Below are 18,169 nucleotides of genomic sequence, written 5' to 3' on the forward strand. Positions count from 1 at the left end.
GGCAGAGGTAGGAGGATCGCTGTGAGTTCGAGGCCACTCTGAGACTACATAGTAAATTCCAGGTCATCGTGGGCTAGAGCAAGACCCTACATCAAAACAACAACAAAAGCAAAACTATACAAAACAAAACTATACAAAATAAACCCTGTAAGCCTGACTGGAGGCTTCCACCCTGTTGACTAGCTATCATGACACTGGAAAGAGCTATGCAGCTGGTTGGGGGAAGAAAAGTCATCAGTGGTCTTAACTAGCAGTGGACCTTGCAAGCTTTACAGCTAAACAACCAGGCCAAATATACCAACTGGTGCAATGGTGGCATGTCTGTTATGGGGGAAACAACAGCTCTCTGATTGGACTTGATACCCACTCTACAGGAGGGAATTCCTTCCCAGTACTGAAAAGCTGATGGAAAGCTTATGACTGGGGAGGTCATAAGTGCTAGAGGGGAAACTACTACTATTGTCTGGATAAATGGATATATTGTGCCCATCAAACTGCTCTCTAAATACTTATGTTTATGCCCATGTATTAATACTACTCTCATTTTTGGCTTGAGAAGCTTCACTTTTCAGATGGCGGTGACCACTGGGGAGACTCAAATCTCATCAAAGTGCTGTGAAGAAGTGAGAGTGGAATAATCAGTACTAAGTGAGACATCTGTATCACACCCTCCAATGCTCAGGGACTATTGTGTAAGAGGTGGTGGAAAGAATGTAAGAGCCAAAGGAAGGGGAGGAGGCTTTGCAATACTGTCTTTCAAACACAAAGGGGCCTGTGGTATTCATGGCCTTATAGTAGCTGACACCACCTACACAAGATCTGCATAATAGGAGGAAAAAAAGGATGAAATCAAAATAGGAGACTAATTGGAAAGAAGGGATTCATTGGAGGGGGGAATACGGGAGGTGGGAGGTTAGTGGGAGAGGATTATGATCATATTGTGTATATGTATGAAAGTTACCCGAAAAACCATAAGCCTTTTTCCTCCCCATAAGCTGCTTTTGTTCTGGTGTTTTGTCCCAGACCAGCAGCTAACTGCTACATTTGCCAATAACGTCTCAGGGAGGAATGCGGCAGGGGTGTTGTGTAGCTACAAGGTCTTGATATGTAGCCCAGGCTGGCACTGAAGTCACGGCAATCCTGCCTCAGCTACCCAAGCGTTTGCATTACAGGAGAGGAATGCCCCAGCACACCCTGAGCCTTCATTTTTTATTATTTTTGTTTATTTGAGAGAGAGAGGGGGGGGGGGAGAGAAGAAGAAGAAGAAGAAGAAGAAGAAGAAGAGAGAGAGAGAGAGAGAGGGGGGGGGGGAGGGAGGGAGGGACAGAGAGAGAGGAAGAGAGGGAGGGAGGGAAGGAAGGAATATGAATGGGCATGCTTTGCCTTCTTGCCACTGCACTGCAATCGAACTCCAGATGCATGAGCCACGCTGAACATCTGGCTTTACGTGGACACTGAGAAATCGAATCCAGTCAGGAGGCTCTGCAAGTAAGCACCTTTATCCGCTAAACCATCTCCTCCACCCAGTCCCTTTTAGTCCACTACTATCCTATTGAACGTACATCTATCTGTCCCCTCGCCTTTCTGCCTGCAGCTGGCCTAGCGAAACACATTAACACTGAATAAATGAAGGCATGCAGAAGACCCAATAGCCTTGGCGCGTGTCGGGAGCGGCGCAGCCTCTCCGAGTCGGGCTCACTGCGCCTGCGCAGGTCCGCCGCCCAGGTAGCTCTCGGTGGGATCCTGACGCGCAGCACTCCTTTTTTCGCGCTGCTCGGCGGAGGGTTACAGCGCGGAGGCGTGGCCCAGAAGGGGGCGTGGCTCGGGAGTTGGGGCGGCGCCGGCGGGGCCGTGGCCAGGCCGGTGTCCCGAGGCCCGCGGCGGCGCGGGCTGAGTCTCGCGCTGCTGTTCACCCGCGTCGCTCTTGGCCGTGCCCGCCCTGCGCTCGCCGGCGCCCGGCAGCCCGTAGCCCGCATCAGCCATGTCCAAGCAGGTTCGGCCCGGACGCGAGGAGATCATGGAGAGCCAGGTGATGTGGGAGCCTGACAGCAAGAAGAACACGCAGATGGACCGCTTCCGGGCGGCCGTGGGCGCCGCCTGCGGCCTGGCGCTGGGTGAGTGCGGGGCGCGCGGCCCGGCCGCCCCCGGGGCCGTCCCGGAAGCGAGGTTCCTCCTAGGGAGAGGGACCCTCCTCTGGAAGGCCGGCGCTGCCCCTTTCTCTCCTAGAGGTCGGGATCGGTGGCCAGTGTCCGCCCCCTGGCGCCGGCGCTTCTCAGGGGCTGGCGGCCTTCCCACGGGCTCTTTGCCGCTGTCCACGGGGAGAGACCTCCTCTGCCTCCAGACCTTTCCGCAGGTTGGCTGCCTTCTCCCAGTGTGGGTCACCTTCCGGAGATGGCAGCCCGCCTGGTTCCAGGGTCCCTTGCTGAGCTTTCCCACTTAGCGTGCTGCTGTCCAGCCGATGGAGGCTTCCTTCGTGCTGAGGGCTCCTCGGACTTGCAGTTCATTCTAAGTTTGTGGGGTTCATGGGTCGTGCTCCCCTTAGCTGCCTTGCGACCAGTATGAAATTTCAGGCACCCTGGAAAGCTGGTCAGGTAAGAGCCCTTCTTTGAGATCAGGCTAGAGCCTCCTCCCCATCCACTCACATTTAAACTCCTCGCCCCAAATCTTGGAGTTCAGAGCGTCTTCCAGAACCACGTTGGCCCGCCCTGCCCCTGTGGGCGGAGCCCAGGGCGAATCTCTTTCCTGGGCTCCATCAGGCTCGGCCGGTCTGGTTGCCTGCTCAGCTGCCCACCCTACCCAGATTTATCGGTGATTTTCAGCACATAGTTGTCTTTTTTTAAACTGTCAGTTTTTGAGGTAGGGTTAACTTAAGATGACCTGGAGCTCACTCTGTAGTCCCAGGCTGACCTCAAACTCACGGCGATCTTTCCTTTTCACGCTGTCTTGCCCCTCACCTGCTGAGACCTCCTTGTTTCTGTTGGTGGTATCCATGTCCATTTCAGCTTCACAAAAGTGGCACGTGGGTCCTGTCTTTGTTCCAAGGGTCTTTCTCAGGGCATGGTCTTCTTCCCAGCCCAGAGGCTTCTCCCCTCCTCTTGAGCAGTGCTGGGTTTTCCTGCTTCCCGCCCTCCTCGGTGTGTCCTGTTTCCGGAGCCAGATCACCTTAGAGCATAGGTCTTGCTTTGCCACTTCTAGGCTGCCAGTCTACCAGGTCCCTTGTTGGCCATGGCACTGCAAACTGCCATCTGTCTTCCAGAGCATAGTGGCTCTTCCACATGGTTCCTTTCTGGGACTACCTGTACTCCACCTCTGGCCCTTCTTTGCCCATGTGTAGACAGGTATATCCCTTATCAGTTGTCAGTGGGTGTTGGGTTGATGAAGAGCCTTGGCTGGGGAAGAACTGTGAGACAATGTCTGGATTACATCCTTCGCTCTGTCACCCACAATGCTCTGCCTTGATTCCATTGTCTCCCCTGTCAGCAATAATGTATGCTGATCAATACTGATCTCTGGCACTTGTTCAGCATGAAACTTGGCAAAACCACTCCCCACTGTGCACGGGGTAAAGACCCCCCTTCATCGCAAGTGAGGAAGAGACAGTAGCTGTAGTTTCGTCCCATGGGTGTTGTAACAGACAGCTTCAGGTTCACTGAGATGAACTTTCAGACCAGGCACAGTATGGAGGAAGGGATTTATTGAAGCTTACAGACCCAGGGGAAGTTCCATTAATGGCAGAAGAAGCAGGCCTGCCTTCACAGGCCCAAGCAGACAGAGAAGCAGCACAAGCCTTAAGGTCAAAAGCCACAGCACACTTCAGGAACTCCAGCTAGGCACACTTTGCATATCTTTACATCGAAATTGGAAACCCACCACCATAGTTTAAGATCACCCAGTGACATTGCCTCCAGCCAGGTAGCCAGCAGATGCAAACTACAAACAACTGAATATATTGGGGGCCATCTATTCTATTCAAACCACCACAGGTGTCTGAGCCACTTTATGTAACCAGGAACAGGCCATTGAATTGCCCCAAGCCTTGGTTTCCTCATCTGTGAAATGAGCATAATCAGAGAGGACCATTGCCCCTGGGTGGAGGTGCCTGTGAGAGGACAGGCCTAGGCTGTTGAGTGCTGCTGTCTGCTGGGAGTGCCAGTCTCTTCCCTCCTTCAAGGTTCTGGCTCCTGGGCCATCTCAGAAGTCTGATTGACCCGTGTTTAAAACTTGGGAGGCAGAGGCTTGAGAAATGGCTCAGTGGTCAAAGGCATTTGCTTGCAAAGTCTTAACGGCCTGGGTTTGATACCCTAGTATCTACGTAAAGCCTGATGCTTGAAGTGGCACATATGTTTGGAGTTCATTTGCAGTGCCAGGAGGTCGTGTTGTACCCATACACTTTCTGTCTGCCTCTTTCTCTCCCAAATAAATAAAAGTACTTAAAAAAAGAAAAAACTGGGAGGCTTACTGGATATGGTGGTCTACACCTATAATGTATTCAGGGTCATTATAATGAAACAGGAGGAATTCTGTGAGTTTGAGGCCAGCCAGGACTGCATAGCATTCTAGGTAAACTTGTGCTAGAGTGTAGGCTCTCCCTCAAACAAATAGCTGGAAGCCTGGACATTAAACCCCAGGGCCTACCATATAGGGCTGTATTTCCATGAAGCAGCCATGGGCGGTCTGGGGCTGTATTTCCGTGAGACAAGCATCAGAGGACATGTTCTCTTTCTTTTTTGAAACAGGGTCTCATGTAGTGTCGGTTGGCCTCAAACTCACTATGTAGCTGAGGATGATAATGTTGGATTTCAAACCCTCCTTCTCCTTAATGACCTGCTGGAATTTTATTTAAAACCAATTGTTGAGCACTTGGGAGGCAGAGGTAGGAGGATCGCCATGAGTTCGAGGGTACCCTGAGACTACAGAGTGAATTCCAGGCCAGCTTGACCTAGAGTGAGGCCCTACCTCGAAAAACAAAAGCAAAAAAAAAAAAGCAAAAACAAAACCAGGTGTTCAAGTGCTAGCTCCTGGTTCAGACTCTTCATGACTCACACAGACTGAACTGAATGTGTCTGTGGCCTCCTGGTGTTGACTGTAGCTCCTGCCTGAGTGAGGTTCTGTGGCCCAGAGAAGAGGTTCCCATACATGGCTGTCAAAGTATTAAGGTGTCATTGTGACCACCAGTCCCTTGGCTGTGGGCCTGGGTATGTCTCCTGTGATGCTGTTGTGTGGAGGTGTGCTTTTCTTTTTTCTTTATTTTTCCCTTTCCCTCCCTTCCTGAATTTTGGAGGAAGAGTCTCAGTCTAGTGCTATCTATAGCCCAGGTTGTCTTTGAATTTACAGAGTTCTCTTGCCTTAGCCTCCCAAATGCTTCAGTTAAAGGCATGAGCCCACCAACAACTGGCTTTCTGTTTTTTTTTTTTTTTTTTTTGAGGTAGGGTTTCACTCTAGCCTAGGCTGACCTGAAATTCACTATGTAGTCTCAGGGTGGCCTTGAACTTATGGTGATCCTGCTACCCCTGCTTCCCAAGTGATACGTTTTTTGTTTTTTAAATTATGGTCTTGTTCTATCCTATGCTGACCTGGAATTCACTATGTAGTCTCAGGCAGTCCTTGGACTCAGTAAGATCCTCCTACCTGAGCCTCCTGAGTGCTGGGATTAAAAGCGTGTGCCACCACGTACGACTTCTCTTAAACTTTTTAATTTTTTAAACATATTTATTTATTTATTTGTGAGACAGAAAGATGGAGAGAGAGAGAGAAAGAAAATGGGCATGCTAGGGCCTGTAGCCACTGCAAACGAACTCCAGATGCATGTGCCCCCTTATGCATCTGACTTAACTGCTAAGCCATCTCTTCAGCTTCTCTTAAACTTTTTATTGACAACTTTCACACACATATATAATATATCATTATCATAGCTGTTTTTTATTTTGAGATAGGGCCTTGTTCTTTTTTTTTTTTTTTGAGGTAGGGTCTCACACTGGCTCAGGCTGACCTGGAATTCACTATGGAGTCTCAGGGTGGCCTTGAACTCACTCATGGTGATCCTCCTACCTCTGCCTCCTGAGTGCTGGGATTAAAGGTATGCGCCACCATGCTCGGCTTCTTGTTCTTTTTTAAAAATTTTATTTATTTATACGTGTGTGTGTGTGTGTGTGTGTGTGTGCGCGCGCGCGCGTGTGTGTGTGTGTGTGTGTGTGTGTGTGTGTGTGTGTATGTGTGCCAGGCCTGTCTTGGCTGCAAGCAAATGCTTGTCTAATTTATGTGGATGGCTGCACAATTGAACCCCAAGCTGGCAGGCTTTGTAAGCAAGTACCTGTGACCACTGAGCCAACTTCCCAGACCCACTGTTAAACTCTTTTTTTTAATTTAGCATTTTTTTTTCAAGTTTTTATTAACAACTTCCATGATTATAAAAAATATCCCATGGTAATACCCTTCCCACTGTTAAACTCCTTAGGCTGGCCTTGAACTTGCTCCATAGGTTGGACAGACCTTCATCTTCTGCCTCAGCTTCCTGGCTAGATGGGATGACAAGCCTGCACCACCAGCCCTGCCCTGGGTGAAGATTTATACAGGCCTTTGGTGTCTTCATCCATGGCCTGGATTTTGAGCCTCCAGCCTGCCTCTTAGCAGCTGGGGAAGTTTCTGCAGCCAGAGAGCTCTCATTTGTGGGAGGGGGAAAACCTGAGGGGCCTTTACACAGGGCAGTTTCCCATTGGCTTTATGTGGGTACTAGGGAATTGAATCCAGGTCATTAGGCTTTTCAGGCAAGCGCCTTAACCACTGAGCAATCTCCCCCTCCTCAGCAGCTTCGCACAGGTACCTTTAAATCTGTGATACATCTGAGATTCCTTAGGCCAGCCTGGCTCCCTCCCTGAGGTGCTTGGACTTCCCAGACTAGGTTGGCTGAGCCCTGTGTGTTTTATTTTATTTTAGAGAATTATGATGACTTGTACCATTGGTCAGTGGAGTCATACTCGGACTTCTGGGCAGAGTTCTGGAAGTTTAGCGGGATCCTTCACTCTCGCATGTATGATGAGGTAAGTGATTGGGGGGGGGGGAAAATCTCTTTTCACAGTGCTGTTTCAGAAGGAATGTTAACTTTGTAAATATTCAATCATCCTTTTTTGCAAGGTAGGGTTTCACTCTAGCTCAAGCTGACCTGGAATTCACTATGTAGTCTCAGAGTGCCTCTGCCTCCCAAGTGTTGGGATTAAAGGCATGTGCACCATGCCCCACTCAATTATACTTTCTTGTATTTATTAATTATTTTGGTTTTTCAAAGAAGGGTCTCACTATAGTTAAGGCTGACGTGGAACTCATTCTATAGCTGGCTTCAAACTCAGATCCCCTCCTACCTCAGCCTCCCTAGTACGGGGATTAAAAAAAAAAAAGCCACTATGATAGGCTACAGTCCTTCTTTTAATTTTTTTTTAAAAATTTTTTTTTGTTCATTTTTTATTTATTTATTTGAGAGCGACAGACACAGGGAGAAAGACAGATAGAGGGAGAGAGAGAGAATGGGTGCGCCAGGGCTTCCAGCCACTGCAAACAAACTCCAGACGCGTGCGCCCCCTTGTGCATCTGGCTAACGTGGGACCTGGGGAAGCGAGCCTCGAACTGGGGTCCTTCGGCTTCACAGGCAAGCGCTTAACCGCTAACCCATCTCTCCAGCCCCAGACCTTCTTTTAAAACCTCATGTAGGAGGATTGAAGGAATGGCTTAGCAGTTAAGGCGTTTGCCTGCAAAGCCAAAGGAACCAGGTTTGATTCCCCAAGACCCATGTTAGCCAGATGTACAAGGGGGCACATGTATTTGTAGTTTGCAGTTGCTGGAGGCCCTGGCATGCCCATTCTCTCTCTCTCTCCCCCTCTTTCTCTGTCAAATAAATAAAAATAAATTATTAAAAAAAAACACCTCATGTAGGTAGGAAAAAAGTCATTACCCTGGATGAAATTAGCATGGACCTCATTGGTACCTGAAATCTTTGAAGACCATGATCTTGTCGAGGTTCTTGTGTTGTGTCTTAGGAAGCAAGGTGCCAGGCATCTGCTCTCTTTCCTTTTCCTTCCCCTCCTGTCATATCTTCTCTAAACATTTTTTTGTTTGTTTGTTTGTTTTTTCGATACAAGGTCTCATTTTAGCCTAGGCTGACCTGGAACTTACTCTGTAGTCCCTGGCTGGCCTCAAACTCACAGTGATCCTCTTACCTCTGCCTCCTGAGTGGTTGGTTTAAAAACATATGCCAATACTCCTGGTAGCTTTTTACTATTGTATTTAATTTATTGTTTATTATTATTATTAGTAGTAGTATTTTTTGTTTTTCAAGCTAGGGTCTTGCTGTAGCTTAGGCTTACCCTGGAATTCACTATGTAGTCTCAGGATGGCCTTGAAATCACAGTGATCCTCCTACCTCTGCTTCCCAAATGCTGGGATTAAAGGTATGTGCTACCAAACCTGCTTTATTTGTTTGTTTGTGTATTTATTTGAGGGAGAGAGAGAAAAAGGCAGATAGAGAGTAGGTGTGCCAGGGCCTTGAGCCACTGCACATGAACTCCATACACTTGCACCACCTTTTGCATCTGGCTTACGTGGTGGTCCTGGGGAATTGAACCTGGGTCCTTTGGCTTTACAGGTAAGTATCTTAACTGCTAAGCCATCTCTCCAGCTTCCAAAAACTTTTAAATATTGTATTATTTTTAAATTTCTTTTTTCTTTTTTTTTTTTGTTTTTTTTTAAAAAAAATATTTTTATTTATTTATTTATTTGAGAGCGACAGACAGAGAGAGAAAGACAGGTAGAGGGAGAGAGAGAGAATGGGCGCGCCAGGGCTTCCAGCCTCTGCAACCGAACTCCAGACGCGTGCGCCCCCTTGTGCATCTGGCTAACGTGGGACCTGGGGAACCGAGCCTCGAACCGTGGTCCTTAGGCTTCACAGGCAAGCGCTTAACCGCTAAGCCATCTCTCCAGCTTCCAAAAACTTTTAAATATTGTATTATTTTTAAATTTCTTTTTTCTTTTTTTTTTTGTTTTTTTTGAGGTAGGGTCTTGTTTTAGCCCAGGCTGAGCTGGAATTCACTATGTAGTCTCAGGGTGGCTTGGCACTTATAGCCATTCTCCTACCTCTGCCTCCTGAGTGCTGGGATTAAAGGTGTGTGCCACCACTTCTGGTAATATATTTTATTTATTTATTTGAGAGAGAGAGAGAGAGATAGAAAGAGAGAATGGGTATACTGGGGCCTCCAGCTACTTCAAATGACCTCCAGATTCGTGCCACCTTGTCTTTACTTGGGTACTGGGGAATTGAACCCCAGTCATTAGGCTTTGCAGACAAGTGCCTTAACCATTGATCCATCTCTATAGCCTGTTTTTTTTTTGGGGGGGGGGAAGGGGTAGGGGTCTTACTCTAGTCTAGCCCAGGCTGATCAGGAACTCACTCTGTAGTTCTAGGCTGGCATTGAATTCACGCTAATCCTCCTACCTCTGCCTCCCAAGTGCTAGGATTTTTGTTTTCTTGGTTTTTTGAGCCCAGGCTGACCTGGAATTCATTTACTATGTAATCTCAGGGTAACCTTCAAGTCACAGTGATCTTCCTTCCTACCTCTGCTTAGTGAGTGCTGGGATTAAAGGCTTGTGCCACCATACCTGGTGAAGTTATTTTATTTTATTTTTTATTTATGAGAAGGAGAGAGAGAGAGTCAGGGAAAATGGGTATGCCAGGGCCTTCAGCCAGTGCAAATGAACTCCAGATGCATGTGCCACCTTGTGCATCTGGCTTTCTTGGGTCCTGGAGACTCGAACCTGGCTTCTTAGGCTTTGCAGGCAAGTGCCTTAACCTCTAAGCCATCTCTCCAGGCCCTGTCTTTAAAAAAAAATATATATGTGTGTGTGTGTGTGTGTTTAGATATGTATATATGTATATGAATTTATTTATTTGCAAGTAGAGAGAGAGAGATAGAAGAGAGATAGTCAGAGAGACAATGGGCATGCCAGGGCCTCTAGCCACTGCAAACAAACTCCAGATGCATGTGCTCTTTGTGCATCTGGCTTACATGGGTCATGGGGAATCAAACCTGGGTCCTTTGGCTTCACAGGCAAATGCCTTAACTGCTAAGCCATTTCTCCAGCCCTTAAAAATATTTTTATTTAAGAGAGTGAAAGTGAGCAAGAGAGAGAAAGGGGGGGGGGTGGAGAATGGGCACACCAAGGCCTCAAGCCATTGTAAATGTATTCTACAAGATGTATGTGTCATCTTGTGGAATCAGACCTGAGTCCTTAGGTTTTAGGGCTAGTATCTCTCCAGCTGGACTTTTTTATTTCATTTTTCTGGTTTTCGAGGTAGGGTCTCACTAAGGTCCAGGCTGACCTGGAATTCACTGTGTAGTTTCAGGGTGGCGTTGAATTGATAGCAGTCCTCCTATCTCTGCCTCCCAAGTGCTGGGATTAAAGGTGTGTGCCATATGCCTGTCTATTTTTCTTTTCAAATTTTTTTTATTAACAACTTCCATTATTATAAAACATATCCCATAGTATTATCCTCCCTCCTCCCACTTTCCCCTTTGAAACTCCATTCTCCATCATATCCCCTTGCCAATTCAATCAGTCTCTCTTTTATTTTGATGTCATGATCTTTCCTCCTATTATGATGGTCTTGTGTAGGTAGTGTCAGGTACTGTAAGGTGATGGATATCCAGGCCATTTTGTGTCTGGAGGGAGCATGTTATAAGGAATCCTACCTTTCCTTTGGCTCTTATATTCTTTCCATCGCCTCTTCTACAGTAGACCCTGAATCTTGGAAGGTGTGATAGAGATATTGCAGTACTGAGCACTCTCTGTCTATTTTTTCTGGCACCATGATGCCTTCTGAGTCATCCCAAGGTCACTGCCATCTGAAAAGAGAAGATTCTCTACCAAAAGTGAGAGTAGCATTAATATAAGGGTATGAACATTAAGAGAAGTGCTTACTGGGAAGTTTGATAAGCATCGTATATACATTTAGCCAGACAGCAGCAGACGTTACACCCCTAAGGCTCATGACTACCCTGTTTTAGGTTTTCAGTATCAGGGATGTATTCCCTCCCATGGAGTGGGCCTGCAGTCCAATTAGAGGGCAGTTGGTTTCCCCCATAACAGACGTGCTACTCTTGTAGCTGCTGGCTCATTTGGCCACCATGCCTAGCTCCATAGCCAGATTTTTAACTGGGTGGTTTGATTTCTTATTATTTAGTTTTTTTTTGAGTTATTTGTATATCCTGGATATTAATCTTCTGTCAGATGTATAGTTGGCAAAGATTTTCTCCCATTCTGTAGGTTGCCTCTTTGCTCTATTCACAGTGTCCTTTGCTATGCAAAAGCTTTATAATTTCAAGGGATACCAGTGATTGATTAGTGGTTTTATTTTCTGAGCAGCTGGTGTTATATTGAGAAAGTCTTTGCCTATACCGATATGTTGAAGAGTTTCTCCTACTTTTTCCTCTAGCCGTTTCAGAGTTTCAGGTCTGATATTAAGGCCTTTGATCCATTTGGACTTGATTCTTATTCATGGAAAGAGTTAAGGACCTATTTTCATCTTTCTACAGATATATCCATTTTTCCCAGTGTCATTTATTAAAGAGACTGTCTTTTTAAATTAATTAATTAATTAATACCGTCAAGTTGGTATCATTGTTAGGCTCATCCATGTCCCACCCCCTCCCCCTGGTCTCTCCTTGTTGAGGTATATGGGTCATGCATTGTGGAATTAGCCCACAGTTATGGGTAGGAGAAATGTCTTTGTGTATCATGACCCACTGTGCGGCTCTGACATGCTTTCTGCCCCCTCTTCCGCAAAATTTCCCTGAGGCATGTTGGGTTCATTTTTGGTCTGAGGCTGTCTTTTTCTCATTCATTATTTTTGGCATTTTTTTTTCAAAAATTAGATGGATGCAGCTGCATGAATTTACACACCTTTAATTCTAGCACTTTGGAGGGAGAGGTAGGTAGGATTGTCATGAGTTCGAGGCCAGTTTAGGACTACAGAGTGAATTCCATGTCTGTCAGCCTGGGCTAGAGCAAGACCCTACTTTGACAAATTAAAAAAAAAAAAAATAAAAAGACTGTGTTTTGCAATCTGGTGTTATCCTGATGGGCTTACCTTTATAGGGTACTAGGTACTTCTCTCTTACTGCTTTCAGTGTATTTTCTTTGGTCTCTATGTTTGGTAATCTAATTCTAATAAGGTGAGGAGAGATTCTTTCTGGTCTTGTCTTTTATCCTATGCCTCCTGTATCTGTATTTGTATTTCTTCCTATTTTTGGAAAATGTTTATGTGTGATTTTTGTTGAAAGCAAATATCTACTGTTACTCTGGATTGAAGTTCTTCTCTTTCTTCAATACCTTGAATTGTTTTTTAATTTTGAAAGTAAATACCCTGAATTATTAAGTTTGATCTCTTCATATCTTCTTAGTGTCTCAAATGTTTTGACTTTTTTCTCTGTTGCTCTCAAATAAATAAAAATAAACAAAAAATTAAAAAAATGTTTAAAAAGGGCTGGAGAGGTTGCTTAGCAGTTAAGCTGTTGCCTGTGAAGCTTAAGGACCCCTGGTTTAAGGCTTGATTCCCCAGTACTGATGTAAGCCAGATGTACAAGGTGGTGCATGCATCTGGATTTCATTTGCAGTGGCTGGAGGCCTTGCTGTGCCCATTCCTTCTCTCTCTCTCTCTCTCTCTCTGTCTCTTTCTCTCTCTGTTGCTCTCAAATCAATAAATAAAAACAAACAGAAATCAAATGTTTTGAAATTCCTAATCACATTTTCTTAGTACTTTGTCATTCCCTTTGTTGGAATGTTCTAGATTTGCCAGTCTATAGGTGAGACTTTCTACAGAGTCCCCCCCCCACCCCCATGTAGGGTCTTACTTGAGCCCAGGCTGACCTGGAATTCATTATGTAATCTTAGGCTGGCCTTGAACTTCCAGTAATCCTCCTACCTCTGCCTCTCAAGTGCTGGGATTAAAGGCAGATATAGGAGGATCACTGTGAGTTTGAGGCCAGCCTGAGACTATATAGTGAATTCCAGGTCAGCCTGAGACTATATAGTGAATTCCAGGTCAGCCTGAGCTAGAGTGAGACCCTGCTTTGAAAAACAGCAAAACAAAATTAAAAATAATTTTTAATTTATTATTTGCAAGGGGGAGAGGGAGAAAGAAAATAAGGGCATGCCAGTACCTCTTGCTAATATTATAAACTGCAGATGCATGTGCCACTTTATGTATCTGGTTTTCATGGGTACTAGAGAATCTTACCTGGGCTATTTGCTTTTGCTAGCCCTCAACCGTTTTTTTTTTTTCCGAGGTAGGATCTCGCTCTAGCTCAGGCTGACCTGGAATTCACTATAGAGTCTCAGGGTGGCCTCGAACTCACAGCGATCCTCCTACCTCTGCCTCCCGAGTGCTGGGATTAAAGGCATGCGCCACCATGCCCAGCTTGTTCTTTTTTTTCCTGGCACGTATTGTACATCAGTGTAGAGTATATGTGGTGTGATGTGATGTGTGTACATCCTATGTGTATGCATGCAGAGTCTAGAGGAGAATGTTGGATGTTATTCTTCTGTAACTCATCCACATATGTCTTGAGACACAGTCTCCCATTTAGCATGGGACTGTTCTTTTCTGCTAGCAAGTCCCAGTGATTCTCCAATTTCTGGCCTCCTGCAGGTCTGGGTTACAGATGTGCATGGCCATGCCCAGCTTTTTATGTGGGTGCTGGGGAATCGAACATGGATGGTCTCAGGCCAGGCCATCTTAGGTCCTTGCGCTATGTGGCAAGCACTCTTACCTCCTAAGCCATCTCCACAGACCCCCTTTCAATATTTTTTCAAAAAATGTTTTTTAGCCAGGCATGGTGGCGCACACCTTTAATACCAACACTCGGGAGGCAGAGGTAGGAGGATTGCCGTGAGTTTGAGGCCACCCTGAGACTCCATAGTGAATTCCAGGTCAGCCTGGGCTAGAGCAAGACCCTACCTCGAAAAACCAAAACCAACCAACCAAACAAACAAACAAAAAACCCCCAAAAAACAAAAAAAAAAAATTTAAAAAAGATTTTATTTTTATTTATTTGACAGAGAGAAAGAGGCAGAGAGAAAGAGAGAGAGAGAGAAAGAGAGAGAGAGAAGAGAATGGGTGCACTAGGGCCTCCAGCTACTGCAAACGCACTCCAGACGCATGCTTTACCTTGTGCATTTGGCTGACGTGGGTCCTGAGGAATTGAACCTGGGTGCTTTGGCTTTGCAAGCAAACACCTTAACCGTGAAGCCATCCCTCCAGCCCTTTTTACAAAAAGTTTTTAAGGGTTGGTGTGGTGGTGCACGTCTTTAATCCTAGCACTTGGGAGGCAGAGGTAGGAGGTTTGCCATGAGTTCGAGGCCACACTGAAACTACATAGTTAATTCCAGGTCAGCCTGGGCCAGTGTGAGACCCTACCTTAAAAAAACAAACAAACAAACAAAAATAAAAAAAAGGTATTTTGTTTATTTGAGACAGAGAGAAAGAGAGAGAGAGAGAGAGAGAGAGAGAGAGAGAGAGAAAGAGAGAGAATGGGCGTGCCAGGACTTTTAGCTGTTGTAAATGAACTCTAGAAGTATGTGGTACCTTGTGCATCTGATTTAGGTTCCTTTCAATCTCCAACTATCGATCGAATGATAGTCTTAACAGGTGAGGACATTCTAAGTATAATCCATTGTCTGTCTGGGGCAAAGTCTTTGGCAGTTGATGTGTTGGTACTTTGAGAAGAAAATCTTAAAAACGAACAGGCAAAAAAATAAGTAAGATGGCTGAAGAGATGGCTTAGTGGTTAAGGTGTTTGTCTGCAAAGCCAGAGGATCCCTGTTTGGTTCTCCAGATGCACAAGGGGGCACATGCATTTGGAGTTCGTTTGCAGTGGCTGGAGGCCCTAGCGTGCCCCATTCTCTTTCTCTCTCTCTCAAAAAAAAAAAAAAAAAAAAAAAAAAGAAAAAAGAAAAAGAAAATTTCCAGAAAATTGTGGTAAGGACCAGCAGCTCATCTGTGGTTTTGGTGTGCTTAAGTTGTCTCTGGCATGTGAGTCAGGGGTCTTTACTGTCACTCCCCACATCCCAGGGCCTTGGGTATGCTGGGTTAGTGCTCTGACAATGAGCCACAACCCAGTCCCAGGCATTTTCCTTTTTTAGGGAGATGGGGTGCTGGGGTCTCATGTAGTTCAGGCTAGCCTCAAATTCCTGATCTTCCACTTCCCTAGTGCTGACATTATAGGCCTGTACCCTTAATACCTGCTGTGGTAGTTTGAATAGATGGCCCCCAATATATTCAGTGTTTTATTAGTTTGTAGTTTGCATCTGCAGCCACCTGGCTGGAGGCAGTGTCACTGGGTGGATCTTAAGGTGAGGTGGTGAGTTTCAGATTTCAATCTTAAGACATGCACAGTGTGTGTGGCTGGAGTTCCTATAGTGTGCTGTGTTGTGTGGCTTTTGGATTTTAGGCCTGTGCTTCCCTTTCTGTGTTTGGTTCTGTGAAAGCAGGCCAGCTTTTTCTGCTATTATGGAACTTCCTCTGGATCTGTAAGCTTCAAGAAATATCCCTTCCTCCATAAATGTGCCTGGTCTGGAAGTTCATCTCAGCGAACCTGAAGCTATCTGATATACCTGCCTTTGGCATTTTCTTTTCCTCCTTTTTCAACACCTGCCTTGTTGCAAAAGCAAATGATGAGGGGCAGGGGGTGTTTTCCCCACAGGTAAATTGCTTGTTTCAAGCCAGCTGGAGGTCAGCATGTGAACTGATCGAATGAGGCTTTGGGACATGACCCTGTGGCCTCATCTGATCATGTCAGGGCTCTTGTGTGTGCGTCCTGTGGTTTCTTGTCCCCTCTGCAGGTCGTGGACACATCCAAAGGAATCGCAGACATCCCTGAGTGGTTCAGAGGCAGCCGGCTCAATTATGCTGAGAACCTCCTGCGACACAAGGAGAATGATAGAGTGGCCCTTTACGTTGCCCGTGAGTCCTCCTGGCCTCTGGCTTCCCCCGGTGTTGTACATGCCTATGACCCTGTGTCTCTGGGAGGTTCCAATGTTTGTAGGTGCCAAGGAATAGCTGGGTCTTAGTACCTTCCTGACATGACCACCACTCTTGACCCCTTTCTGTGGGGAATGGCGAGAGGGCCAGTTGTGTGTGTGCATCCGGCTTCTGTGGGAGCACTTTCTTTCTGTTTGTGAGAACAGTCTTACTATCTAGCTCGGACTCGTCTCAAACTCTCAAGTCTCCTGCCTCAGCCTTCCCAGCTGTGGGTTTCCAAATGTGTGCCGCTGTGCTCAGCGTGACACCATGTATCAAGTGAGCAGCTGAGTCATTCAGAAAGTGGGTGGACCTGGGGGTGCCTCTTCATGGGCTTCGCTTTGAGAAATAAAGTTTAGTGCATAGTCCAATGTATGTAGTAAGCAGTCTCTGGGAGAATTGATGTAAAGGGAGCATTTTAAATAAGCTGTGAGTTTTCTTTGTAAAGAGATATTGTGGGCTGGGTGTTGTAGCAATGCCTGTAATCCCAGCACTTGGGAGGCTGAGATAGGAGGTAATGGGTTCTAGGGCAAGATGGAGTCACTAGGATTTAAGGTTTTATACTGAAATGATTTTTCTACATGGCTGGGCCTCCCTCTCCCACTGAGTAATAATGCTTTGTCTACTTCTGAATGCAGTGGGTTTGTGTCTGCCGAGGGGAGTGGGCCTTCTCTAAGGAGGTTTGTGACTCAAAGTTCTGATTGTTGGATGGAGTCAGCAGGACCTGTTGAGGTGTGTGAACTGCTGTGCTCCAGTGCTTTCAGAAAGACCCAGGTGGCTCTGCTGTCTTCTCACACTCCTGATTTCTAAGGTACTCTGTCATGATCTGGCAGCTGCCAGTACCCTTGACTCCCTAGTATCTTGTGAGTTTTCAAGTTTCTCCACTTCACTAGAAGTGATGTGGGTTTGACACAGGAGAGAGCTTGAGCAGGGATTTGAACTTCAGGCCCCAGGATCGTATTGTTGCTATGGGACCTCAGTAAGTCTGTTAGTCTCTCTGGCTCTGTTTCTGTGAGCAAGATGTTGGCATCTACTTCAAAGTTATTGAAGGATTAAGCGGGCACACAAGATGTGTTCTTAGAACTGCCCTTAGTACAGAGGCCATGTGTGTACAGAGGATCAGTCAGGGTAAATGTTGGAAATCATGGTGCAGCTTCCCCCTGCACCCCCTCCCCCCGAAGTAAGATCTTGCTCTAGCCTAGGCTGACCTAGAATTCACTGTGTAGTCTCATGCTGGCTTCAAACTCGCAGTGATCCTCCTACCTCTGCCTCCCAAGTGCTGGGATTAAAGGTATGGGTCACCATGCTTGGCCCATGGTACAGTTTTTTTTTTTTTTTTTTCCCCCATGAGGACTTCTGGAATATCATCTGCAGTGTAGATCACTATAGAGTCCATAGTCACTTCTTATGCTTGTGCCTGCTAAGTCCCTCGGCACAGTCTTCATGTTGGGTTTGGCTTTTTATCATCATCATCATTATTATTATTATTATTATTATTATTATTATTGACAGGGTTTTGAGATAGGGTCTCACTCTAGCTCAGGCTGACCTGGAATTCACTATGTAGTCTCAGGGTGGCCTTGAACTCACAGCAATCCTCCTATCTCTGCCTCCCGAGTGCTGGGATTAAAGGTGTGCGCCACCACGCCTGGCTTCTCTTTTATTTTGATGTCATTATCCTGTTACAAAGGTCTTGTGAAGGTAGTGCTAGGCAGTGCAAGGTCATGGGTATTGAGGCCAATCTGTATCTGAATGATTGCATATAAGCACTCCTACCCTTCCTTTAGCTCTTATGTTTTTCTTTTTTTTTTTTTTCTGCTTTTCAGCATTTTTTTTTTTTTTTTTGTGGGAGGGGGGTTTGAGATATGGTCTCATTCTAGCTTAGGCTGACCTGGAATTCACTACGTAGTCTCAGGGTGGCCTTGAACTTAGGGCCATCCTCCTACCTCTGCCTCCCAAGTGCTAGGATTAAAGGCGTGAGCCACCATGCTTGGCTTGGTTCTTACATTCATTCCACCACCTCTTCTGCAATGGACCCTGAGCCTTGGAAGACATGATAGAGATATTTTAGTGCTGAACACTCCTCTGTTACTTCTTCTCAGTACTATG

General features: G+C 46.1%; 1 protein-coding gene across 1 annotated transcript in view; it reads left to right on the forward strand.

Annotated features, from left to right (window-relative positions):
- Positions 1–1,893: 1,893 nt before the first annotated feature.
- Positions 1,894–18,169, forward strand: part of Aacs (acetoacetyl-CoA synthetase) — a 78,067-nt gene continuing 61,791 nt past the window's right edge. Inside the window, exons 1-3 of the mRNA XM_004668503.2 lie at positions 1,894–2,114; positions 6,934–7,037; positions 15,883–16,003. Of these exons, the coding sequence (XP_004668560.2) occupies positions 1,982–2,114; positions 6,934–7,037; positions 15,883–16,003 (358 nt within the window). The 5' untranslated portion in view covers positions 1,894–1,981. The remainder of the gene's footprint in view (positions 2,115–6,933; positions 7,038–15,882; positions 16,004–18,169) is intronic.

This window comes from Jaculus jaculus, chromosome 13 (assembly GCF_020740685.1).
Source record: "Jaculus jaculus isolate mJacJac1 chromosome 13, mJacJac1.mat.Y.cur, whole genome shotgun sequence".
NCBI classification, from domain to species: domain Eukaryota; kingdom Metazoa; phylum Chordata; class Mammalia; order Rodentia; family Dipodidae; genus Jaculus; species Jaculus jaculus.